Source organism: Cornus florida, unplaced genomic scaffold, assembly GCF_030987335.1.
Source record: "Cornus florida cultivar Cherokee Brave unplaced genomic scaffold, ASM3098733v1 CherokeeBrave_3.0.0_Hap2_Chr01, whole genome shotgun sequence".
In the NCBI taxonomy this organism is placed as follows: domain Eukaryota; kingdom Viridiplantae; phylum Streptophyta; class Magnoliopsida; order Cornales; family Cornaceae; genus Cornus; species Cornus florida.
This window is the reverse complement of record NW_026775571.1, coordinates 41,507,768-41,519,819: the sequence shown is the minus strand read 5'-3', so window position 1 is coordinate 41,519,819 and position 12,052 is coordinate 41,507,768. Positions and strand designations below refer to the sequence as shown.

The 12,052-nt window shown below is 34.0% G+C and overlaps 1 protein-coding gene across 2 annotated transcripts in view; it reads right to left on the bottom strand.

Moving 5' to 3' along the window:
• The window catches only part of LOC132295299 (DExH-box ATP-dependent RNA helicase DExH16, mitochondrial), an 84,850-nt gene extending 82,391 nt beyond the window's left edge, over positions 1-2,459 (bottom strand). For both annotated transcript variants that reach the window (XM_059793502.1, XM_059793511.1), the window contains exon 1: positions 2,152-2,459. In XM_059793502.1, coding sequence (XP_059649485.1) covers positions 2,152-2,218 — 67 coding nt within the window. In that variant the 5' untranslated portion in view covers positions 2,219-2,459. The remainder of the gene's footprint in view (positions 1-2,151) is intronic.
• Between the last annotated feature and the right edge of the window lie 9,593 nt (positions 2,460-12,052).

The following is a 12,052-nucleotide window of genomic DNA, read 5'->3' as shown; positions in this document are numbered from 1 at the left end:
TAACAAGGACACCTGCCAGTAAGACAACTTTTGTCTATTGTGAATGTGATACACTTAAAATATATAATTACTTTATATATCTAATTAATAAAAGCAAATATAAATATAATTTTAAAAAATCTCACAGACGCTCTAAAGGCGCTCCGCTCCCACTCTTAAAAATTTTAAATTTTGATGTTCTCACGCTCCCGCTTTATGTGACTTAAGGACAGACGTCCTTACATCTTGAGAGACGTCTATTCCTTAGTGCTTTGGCCAAGAACAAAGAGTGAGGATGTTCAGGAAAAAGTTAAGACGTCTATAAATCTCATGACAGATATCTATGAACAAAAAGCTGCATCCTTAAACTTTTTTCGAAAATGAATTATAGGCGTCTATAGTATGACCTAATCCATGCCTCGGTGTTTTAGGAAAAGACTAAGAGAGACATTTTTCAGGAACAGGAGAGACAAACGTCTATTGTTACTAACAGACTTCTACAAACTAGTTATGCAGATTCAAACCCTAACTAAAATGACACACAGATGTACATGCCTTCATATTTTGCGAAAAATACTGAAAAGGTAAAATCTAGGCCCAGGGTCTCACAGACGTCTATGCCTAAAGAACAGAAGTCTATAGAAAGATTAAATTTTTAAATTAACATATCCAAACATGTCCTAAAGTACAAAAACAGTTATATTTCCCAATGAGGCTATAAAGAGAAGATCCTTACCCGTTTGGGATATCTCTTTGGGAAACATTTTGAAAAAGCTTAGCTCATTCATTCTCATTCTTTGAAAAACTTTGCTATCCTAAAAAGCTTAGAGAAAGCCTTAGATCTGTTACATCACACTCATATTCTATAGAGATCTTTGCTAGATTTGTGCTCTACGCTTGAATATCTCTCATATATAGTGAGATTCATATCGTATTCTAGAGTTGAGCTTTCATCACTAGCTACATCTATAACTATAGAAAGAGAGATTTGATTTTATAAATCTAAGCCTTTGAGAGGATATCTCTTGTACTCAAACTTTCTATATCATTGAGATTGTTGTAAAAGGGTTGGTGAACCCTTGAACTCTTAGTGAGATGCTCCCTTAGCAAGGAGAGACAAGCTTGTGAAGCTTTGTAAGGGTTTGCTTTTCACCCATGAAGAAGAGCTTGATAGTGGAGGTTTAAAATCTCGAGAGATGTGCTCTTGTGTAGTGGACGTAGGCACGAGGAGCCAAACCACGTAAAAACCTCATGTTCTTGAGTTTGCATTTCTCTATCGCTTACATTTGGTTGTTGTTTTATTGCTATATTTACTTGCACACCAAGTGTTTGAGAAGAAGTCCAAGAACTGCTATAATTTGCCAATTCACCCTCTCTCTTGAATCATTGTTTGGGCAACACCTTTTTAGCATTAAATAAGAAATATGTTACATATTTCATCTTACGTATTAACAATAATAAACATTCCTCAGCAATTCAACTTGTCTGCATAGGCAAGATTTTAGGATAAGACATATCGACAACTAAAAGCACCTGACACGCGCACGAGATTTCTAGTAACTTAAGTTGCGAAGTTATCACACATTTAAGGACATATAGCAAACACCAAGTCCTAATCTTAAAACACATTGTTCAAATTTTAGATTCTAAACCACCTGACACGCCACTAGGTACCTCTTCACCTTCTAAAGTAGAAGGTCAAGGGTTCAAATCCCATTTGGGGCAAAGTGATTGTGCTGGGATAAAGAAATTACCCTAAATATACCACACAGAACAATGCTCATTATAAGCTGTTTTTATTCTTACACATCGAGTACACGAGTCAATTAGTTTCATAATCAATTTGCAACTTCAAGTATAACAGTCATAATATATTCCATCTATTGAAATATAAATGAATATAAATATAAATGATCTGGGTAAATGTATATTATACTCGCAGAAAAAAAAAAAAAAAAAAAGAAGAAGAAGAGAGTATATTACCCTCCTGAAACAATAAAAAATACAGTGTAATAGTGATACCCATTTTAGCATTGATGAAGAATTCAAATAACAGATTAATAGGCTCAATTTTCCTTTTCCCTGTCTTATATTTTCTTGCATTTTCTGGGCAACCAAACTACATCTAAAAGAGAAAATCATGGAATAGAAATTTAGGTTTTTGGAGGTTACCTTGAAGAAGAGTACGAGAAATGCCAACAACAGGTGAGAGTCTGCGTCGAAGAAGCAAAGATGCCATTTTTTTCTGCTGTACAATATGCCTCAAAGAAACGTCTAAGAAAAAAATGATGGACCAAATCGAAGAAAAACAACCGGTGGATCGAAAAATAAGAGGTTTGTGGAACCAGTCCGTCTATCGCGGGTCTGCACATACAGCTTCTAATGTACAGTGATGAATGGGAAGAAAGTGAAGAACAAGTTTAGAACGAGCGCGCATTTCTCTCATTTATTTGGACTACAAAATACTCCAAATCCGAACCCCAAATACAACCTGGTTATATATTATCACACACATAATGACATCAAAGAGCACCCTCTGCTGTAGTTAAAACGACCCCGTTTGATATCTAAATGGCGTCTTCTTTTTTTTTGAATAATAACTTAAAAAGTCAACTTTACCACATCAATTGTAAATACTACAGTATGATATTGTAATGACCAGTCATTTCCTTCCTTTTCTTTTTTTCGTTGAAATTTATTTTCTGAGTTTAGTTTCTCGTCGCTTAGTGTCGTCTCGAGCGCTCGGAAATGGTTTCTGAGACTTTTTTCTTTGGATTGACAACTTCCTTTGAGAACCGAGTCATTTCCACATTTTTCGTTTTTCGACACTGTTCACTTTTCGTCCTTTTCCCTGTTTTATCCTCTTTCCTATTTTGTCTTTTTCCCGTTTGTCACTTGGTTGGCGCAACCTCACTCCTTATGTTTGGAGTTGGTTTTTGACTTCACGTATCTTCATTCTAAGTGGTTTCCACGAAATACGTATCTTTACTTTTGCAGAAAAGTACTCTGGTTGCTCTCGGTGTGCATAGGGCCATGAATGCACAATTCTTTAGAATCTTTTTCTTTTCTTGGGGTGTTTTTCATAAATATCTTTTGAAGATATTTTATTTCAGGGGTGTCTAAGAAAATATCTTTTGGAATATATTTTCATTCAGGGGCAGTTTTGCAGTAACCCCTTTTGTAAGGGCCATTGTGCAATTAACGAAAGTTATTGCAAAATAACTCGTCTGGAGCCTGGATCCTCGTACGGAATTCATTTTCATATTTCGTCGAGTCGTGTACTCTTAGAATTCCGTTCTGGTCATTTTTCTCCAGTTTTAGGGTTTCTGGATTCCGTTGACGCCGTTTCTTCCGTTGTTTATATTTTCTCATTTTGAATCTTTTTCGTTCACGGAGTTTTGCCGTTTGAGCGCGTCTGCTCAAATTTCACGTTTTTCGAACCCTGCGAGGCCCTTTCTGGGCACTTTTAAGGTTTTTCTATAAATAGGGTGAGAGACAAGACAAATTATATATTTTGCTCTCTCTCCTCTCTTCTGGCCGGAAACCTTGGCAGCCATGGCTGTCATCTTCTCTCTCCTTTTTTGGTCCACTTTTCCTTGATGAAAAGTCTTTGGCCTTAACGTTTATTGCTCCCCTTGACGACGCGCATCTTTTGCCCTTATTAGAACCCATTTTTTGCCAAATTTTGATTTTGGTTTTGAGGTCAAGTTGTGATTTTCATAGGGATTCTTGTTCATGGCGTTGTCCCCGACAAAACCTAGGAATATCGTCGGATTCGGAGCACTTTTCTTTTGGTGGGGATTTGAGTTTTCATCTCAAATTGAGGTAGGGGATGTCTTAGGTTTATATTAATATTGTATTGAATGTTTTATGAGCATATACAACTTGTTAGCATGCCTTGTTCAAGTTTTAGAGATTTAATCTAATTATTTTTTTGTATAAGATTTAATTCACATGGATGTATGTTGTTTAGAATTAAATTGTGGCATGCTAGTAAATTAGGCCTTGGTATGAAAGTTAACATATATTAAATTTGGAGCAATTAAATAAAAATTGCAAAACTTATTTAATATTTATCTTTGGTGAAAGATTAATTCGCATAGTTGTATCAAGCATGAAATCAACTTGTAATGTGATATTAAAGTAGGCATTGATGAGTTCTTTAACATATATTAAATTAAGGACATTTTGATATATTTGAAAATCTAGAGGAAAATTAATTAATTAGTTTAATTAATTTTATTTTAAGTGTTGTAGTCACTTAAATTGATTTTGGGTATGAAATATGTAAAGACTGTTATAAGCTTTAACATATGTTAATTTGAGCCTATATGGAATTGAATTGAAATCTAGGGACTTTCATGTTAAGGTGATAATTTCATAAAATGTAGTTTAATTAATTACCTTGTAAACATGCTACTAACTTGTTGTAGAATTAGTACTTGTGATCTCTAAAGATGGTAATTTGACTTAACACGACATGTGATATCATTGTCTTGAATAGCTTGTTTAAATATATCTTGTGTAAGTATATAGCATGTTAGAATATTACAATTGTTTACCTTGAAAGCTTGATACTAAATTATGACATATTTAGTACTTGTCATATGCTATTTAGACTTGAATTCTAGGACATGAGTTATGTGAATTCAATCTTACTTGTGCATGGAATGTGGTAACTTGCATTTGATTTTGTATAAGTTTTGAACTTACTGGTTTTGGAAAGCTTGTGAGGACATACATACTTTATATGATGGCTAGGGTTTGGCTCTAGTACGAAGACAAGAGTCTTCTAAGTTATAAGTGCGCACTAGGTAGCGTCTTGTGGGTCGTAATTACCCGAAAATACTTGTTTGGTCTAGCGACCACGTGTCCTAGTCTTTCCACTATTTGTTTTTACATTTAATTTCAAGTTGTTAATCATGAATTACTTGTAGCTTGAGAATTGATGCTTGCTTTGGATATTTGAATCCTGTTTAGTATACTTGAACTTGTATACTTGCTTCATGAGTTAAACTTCATTTAGTATATCTGTGCTATGTATACTTGTCATATGCAAAATCCTATTAATTTAGTATACTTGTGTTGTGTACTTGGTTTATGAGTTTTTCCATGTTAAATGCATACTTGTGTAGAGATGCTTAGACATTGCATGACTTATCTAAATATAGTTTAGTATACTTGGAAATGTATGCTTGTATGTCGTATAACATATTTTGACAATGTTTAGTATACTTGAGTATGTATACTTATATGCCGTTGTTCAGTTGAATTGCATGAGTAGCTTAGGATGCTCCCTGAGTCTTATTGTGATATAGACGTTAGGTGGCATGAGCCTCTTTGACATGTTTCACCTTAAGGTGATATAATTGTAAAATGCTAGGTCGATGCATGCTCATCTCCTACGAGTAGCTTTATGTTACTCACCCACGTTGTGGGGACATTTTTCAGGTTTGAAGACTTGGTTCGTGGTGGTCATTGCTCTTTGGATGGCTTATAGTTTTTAAGTTTCCATTTCATGCAAATGTTAGCATGAAATGCCTTTTTTTGTAACCTTGTGTACCAAGATTTGTATTCTTTGATTCCATGTATGTAAAGTGTATCTAAGTACACTCCTTTCAATGTATTTGACATGTATGAGTTAAGGCCATGGGCCAATGACATGTAACTTGAATTTTTTTACACTTTTGTTTTCAAGGCTTGTTATAAAAATGTTAAAAAATGCTAAGTCATTGTTTCATAACTTTTGCATCGGGTGTGGGAGATTCATTCTGTTTCTTTCATAGGGTTTCTATGATCATTCTTGAGGTGTGGCCAAGGGCCAAACACCATTTCATTTTAAGTCTCACATTTTAGTTCCATTTTATGAAATTTTAGGCATTTTTGGCCATTGAGAGGTCATATTTTGCATTTGGGATCTTTTGAGGTCGCGGACCATTGGAACGCGTCTTAAATGTCATTTTACGTTTGCGTGCATGCTCACATCTCACAAAACTCTTAAGCTTTGACTTTTGAACTATCTATGGATAAATTATGAGTTTTTATAAAGAAATTCATGCATTAAAAGCATGTTTTAAGTTTTCATTCATTTTAGTATGTTGTGGATGCTCTTTTAAGGCTAAGGAATGTTTTTAAGCATGCATGGATCATGTGGGATGCTTGCACCACTTTAGAAATGGACCTAGGACCCTTTTTCAAGCTTGGTGGCAGCTTTTTGAGTCATTTCGGTCGTCTGAAACTTCATTTCGGTCGACCGATGGCTTTGGTGTTTGAGTGAGCATAAAAAACTCACTTTCCAGTAGCCATTTTCAGCTTTCAAGGTCATTTCGGTCAACCGATGGCTCATTTCGGTCGACCAATGGCTCATTTTGGTCTCTTGAACCAACCAAGCCTTAAAAACATGTTTTTAGCTGAAATTTTGTCCATTTCGGTTGTCCGATGGGTCATTTCGGTCGACCGAAATATGTAGATCCCGAGAGTAGCTTCAGTCCAGTTTCAGCACTGTTCTTCTGACTTCAAATGACCATAACTCCTTCGTTTTAAATCCAAATGGGATGATTCTTAAGCCTAAATTTATGGATTTTGAGTCATCTTTCCAATGGTACCAATGCTATTCTCAGATTTGAATCACAGTGGGAGTTATTCAAATTTTAGTGAGAGGGTGTCAGTTTTCACTTCAATCGGGATAGGGCATTTTGAGGGATTCATGTCCAATGTTCTTAGAACCTCTTAGAATGTTGTGAAATGATTAGATTAGGTTGTTTTCACCTTATTTGACTTGTTTAGAGTCAAGTCTCTCCTTTTAATGGTGAGTTGACCATTTCGCCCCTTGGTTCACGGTTTTTAGCCGTTTTGACCTTTGTTTCCGCGTTCGTCCTCTTTGAGTTTCGTGACTTCATGGAAGGTCACATTGGTGTCTTAGAGATGGTTTATATCTCTAAAGACTTTGGTTTCATCTTTTACTTTTGCATTTCGGATCCATTACCGGGTCAACTTTCGGTTCATCACTGACGCATCGGGTTGAAAAACTTGGGCCGTCACAAATATTACCAAACTAACCTTAATAAGTTGGCTAAATTTTGATTTCCAAACTGCTTTTCTGAAATCAATCAAACCTTTTGAGTCAACTAACCAAAATAACCAATTAAAGTAATATTATGTCATCCCAAATTTATTGTAGATGGATGATGGTGCCTACAATTTATCTTCTCAATCCCAAAAAAAAAAAAAAACTTAATAAAATAATATTATAATTCTTCCCAACAAGTTGAGTTAAAAAATTAAGTATGGTTCATTTTGAATTAAATAAACAATAATTTTTAAAATAAATTGCTTTTATAAATTTATATATATATATATATATATATATATATATATATATATATATATATATATATATATATATATAAGGTACTTCTGCCTAGTATTATGTATGTGTTTTTTTTTTTTTTTTTTTTTTTTTCAGTAAGTTAACATTAAATGTGTTGAATCTATATTGTTTCTAAAAACCTACAGATATTTAAATAAACCTTCTTCCCTATGTTTGTCTCATTTTAAAATATTGTTTCTTTTTTATTTTTGCATTTTTTTAATATCACAATTTAGATGGATGACTCACCACTCTATGTTGCTTCACTTTAGTCTCATTTCGGGGAGGATTGTTATCCCGCTTCTCAAGGTTTCCATTCCTATTGTTTGGGTTTGGGAGATCTTGTCGTGGAAAATTCTGCTGAACCGGTGGACCTGCAGAGACAAGATGTTGCAGGATCGCTGCATTTTCTTAGATTAACTAGTCCATACCCTTATTCAGTATTTTGACCTGCAGTTCCAACACTGCAAGCCGTTTCTGGTCATTTAGAACGTTTCGGTGTTCATCCGACCCTTTCCTTTAACCGGATCCCTGCAACAATGTTTCTTCTACATCAACCATATTGGACCGCAAATGCATATACACAACCAAACAACTTACTGATTTAAGGGAATCGTCGTTCCCACAAGCGGTGCCAACTGTTAAGAAAGAAATCCGCACGGCTTGGTATGACATCGTTTCCTACAAAACAAAGACAGCTGAGTCGAGCAAGCCGAAGACCCTCCGACGATTAAGTTAGTGGGGGTTTGGAGAGAGAATAAAATATTCGTCAAGTGAGAGAGGGTTTTTCTTATACATTTTTTAATGGCCCAATGCCCAATTTATTAGGGGTAGTCATGGATCAGATTGGATCGAATTAGGCATCAATTCTAATTCGATCAGTTCCGAAAGGATTAAACAAATCTTAATCCGCCACCGATCCATTATCCCACGTAACGGATCCGTGTAATAACAGATCAAATTGCATCCGCAGATTAGGTTTTATCTAAATTATCTATTATTATTTTTATAATTAATATTATTTATTATTTATTTATCTTTGATAATATATATATGTATGTGTGTGTGTGTCACGAATTCGATCGGATCGGACTCATGGGTCAGATCGGATTTTTTATAACCTAATTCGTGAGGTACAGATTCGATTTTTTTTAATCCGCCACCGCTCCATGGGTGTAGCAATATCCGATCCGATCCGCATAGATCGGATCAGATTTGCAGATTCACAGATCATTTGCCCACCCATACTATTTATGGTTGTCGATTGGAATCCAGTTGGTTCAACCGATGTCAATGGTTAAGATCTCCTTCATCATTAATGGAGTTCGTTAAGTAGATGTCGATGGTTGAGATTTGTTCTATCATCAATAATCAATTTCATTTATCCTCGTAAATATAATGACAACATTTTTATCCTCAGCAAGTTGACGCGAAATAGTGGTTGGTCAACATAAGGTTATTTTTTCCCTATCAATTATGACTTTAAATTTGACGTATTTTATATTACGCATTTGATATTGTTAGAATTTGTTACTTTAAATTTGATGTTGTATTTTTTTCCCTGAATGTGATATATATTTATTGAGACAATATTTTGTGTAGTAATCTAGTAAATAGATGCCCTAGTCTTCCATGCAATCTATAAGTACAAAATGCATACCTCAAAAGTTTTTTCCTTAAACCTCCAAAAGACAAGTTAAGAAATCAGTCCACAACCTGTCCCAAATTCTGCAAATGAAGTAAAATGTCACAATGCAAAAAATCATCAACAATCCATTCCCTTGCTACTTTGGCCAGAAAACATAACCAAAAATTGTGATCCCTTGCATCATTGGATACCAATGTTGTATTTCATTACCATGTACTATTAGGACTTGAATGTATGTTTTTAATAGATAAATGAATAATAAAATAGAAAAAAAAAAAAAAAAAAAGGTTTAACAAATGTGTTACTAAACGTTATTTACTGTTTTTGCTTTCAAAATTTTGACAACAACAAGGATTTAATAAATACTATTTCTGTTTTCCCACAGAAAAAACAAAATTATATTTCTATTTCTTGCAACTCCAACCAAGTGTTACAAGCTTACAACTCAAGATACCAACTATAGCTTCGATACTTTACTTAAAAGAAACTTTAGGGCCTGTTTGGTATCTGTTTTGGTCTGAGTATTTTTGTTCCAGGCCTGCTATAGTACCATTATTGAGGCCCAAAACATGTTTGAGGAGGCCTGTGTTGCTTTCAACAGTGTCAGAACAACTTTCAAAATTTGGGCCAAAACTTAAAACAAGAAAATGGTGTTTCAAGATGTTTCAAGTACTGTTTGGACTTTAACATAACTGTAGCGGAGGAAACAAAAATTCACTTATTTCAACTTCTCACTCCACGTATAAAAATAAAACTTGCAACATTTTAGGGTTGAAGGCAGCAGCTCCTTGTCAGGCAATTTTAGGGCGATTTGATTTCAAAGGGCAATACAGTGCGATACAATCCTTCTACGACCATAAACGACATCAATCTAAGCTGATTTCCTCTTCTCTTCAAAGAACAACTGAGGTTTGAGCCATCTGATTTCCATTTTTGCTAAAAATTTGAACCTTATATCTGTTTTTGACTGATTACTTTCAGTTTTGTGGTTCGAAATCCACACAAATGCTTCTTTTGTTCGATTTAATAGTTTGTTTAAACTTAAATGACTTTTTCCTCGAAACCCTAATTTCTAGTTTGATTATATTGGAAGAACTATCATAAAAGTTCTCTGATGAACGGTTATATTTTTTTATTTGAGCTTCATTTTGAAAGTCAAACGAGTTTGAAAAACAAATCCTAAGTTATTTGATTTTTTTTTTTTAAAAAAAAAATAACGACCTGAAAAGTGTTCTGATTTGTTTGATTTGAGATTATTTTAGAAAGTGAGTCAAATTATTGTGGAAACCCTATTTTTCTTTCTTAAATTTGTTGGAAAAAAAAAAAGGATAAGAAAATTTAAATTTGATTATAACACAATACATAATACATACACAAACATCAAAACTGCTTTGTCAATAAGATTTAGCCAGTATGAATATTTAATTCATTGCAAAATATATTTTCTTGTTGCCCGGTTCAAGTAGAATTTTCTTTGCGATGCTAAGTTATAGGATCAAAGCTTTATGGTGATGATGTAACTTGGTTATCATGTGATCTACTACTTGTTAATGATGTAGATGTAACACTTTCTGGAATTTTTTGAAATATTTATTTAAGAAATTATTGCTATTTTTGCTAGCAAACGTACAAAGATAGATATATTTGTGTATGTGGCAAATTGTTGTTACATCTACTAAAGAATATATAAAAAAAGTCAAAGAATATACAAGTATCATAGTTCTGTAATATCTTCTTGGTTAGGCATATCTTTATAAATTAAGACTAATAAGTATTTGTATGTTAAATGTCTTCTACTTTTCTCATTCTCTTCCAATTTGCTTAAGACTGCGCACATTTTTTAATGCCCAAGGGAGAGCTTAACTATTAGTTTTTTAGTGAAAAGTTGAAAACATTAGTTTACCTGTGCACATATGTGAAGCTTAAGATATCTGAAATTCTAAATCGTTATGTAATTTATAGATTCTGGATCATGAGTGAAGGCTATACAGAAATCTAACTTCATATTAAAACAATGTAATTAAATGGGTATGAATGATGACAATGTGGTAGGAGAAGAAATAGAGGACCTTACAAACATTACCGATGATACAAAACTAGTATGGGATCCGTATGGAGGAAGAAGTAAGGCTTGGTAATAAGACTTCCGAAATTTTTGACACAATTGGTTGAAATAATTTAGTAGCAAGCATGAGGGTCCAAATAGGGAAGAAATATACAAAGAATCAATTTAGGAGCAAATTCAACCACTTTAGGACAGACTACAAAGACATTAAGAGTTTATTAGCAGAAACAGGCGTGGGATACAATGCTGAGACGGGCATAGTTATAATTGAAAATAAAAGATGGGCTTGGTTGATAAATGTTAGTTATTCAAATTAATATATGTTGATTTTACAAATGTAAACTTAACTTAATATTAATAGTACTTTAATAATTTATAGGTGAATAAATGTGCAAATAAGTTTTGAAATAAGGGATGCAAGTATTTTGACAAGTTCACCACCATATTTGGAGACACACATGCTACAGGTGCACACGTCCATCCTTTGACTAGACCACCCATTATCAACTAAGCCCCCTCACACCATGCAACCATACATAGCTCATTTGAAAATAATGATTTAGCTGAGTTAGACGGTTATGAAATCAGTCCCTCTCCTGAACCTCATGGTAAGAAACCAAAGAAAGAGAGTTTTGCCTCCACAATGAGCGTTGTCATGGCAACTATAACTGACAATGCTAACAACAATGCTAACATGAATTGAAAAGGCCATAAAGCAGCTTCATCATCTAATACGAAACCATCCCATGACAAATGTGAGGTTGAAGTAACGTCTTCGTCAAAACAAGACAAGACAAAAGGTGATTTTAAGTCATGCTGTAGTATTTTGAATTAGTTGGAGGGCATTGATATGAAACAATATGCTAAGGTCACCCAGATGTTACGTACTTATGAAATTTGGAGGGATTTCTTTCTGAATGACCTTCCTGATGATAAGCGAGTTGGTTAGATCATGAATCTTTGATTTCATGTTGCTTTTGTGTGTTGATTT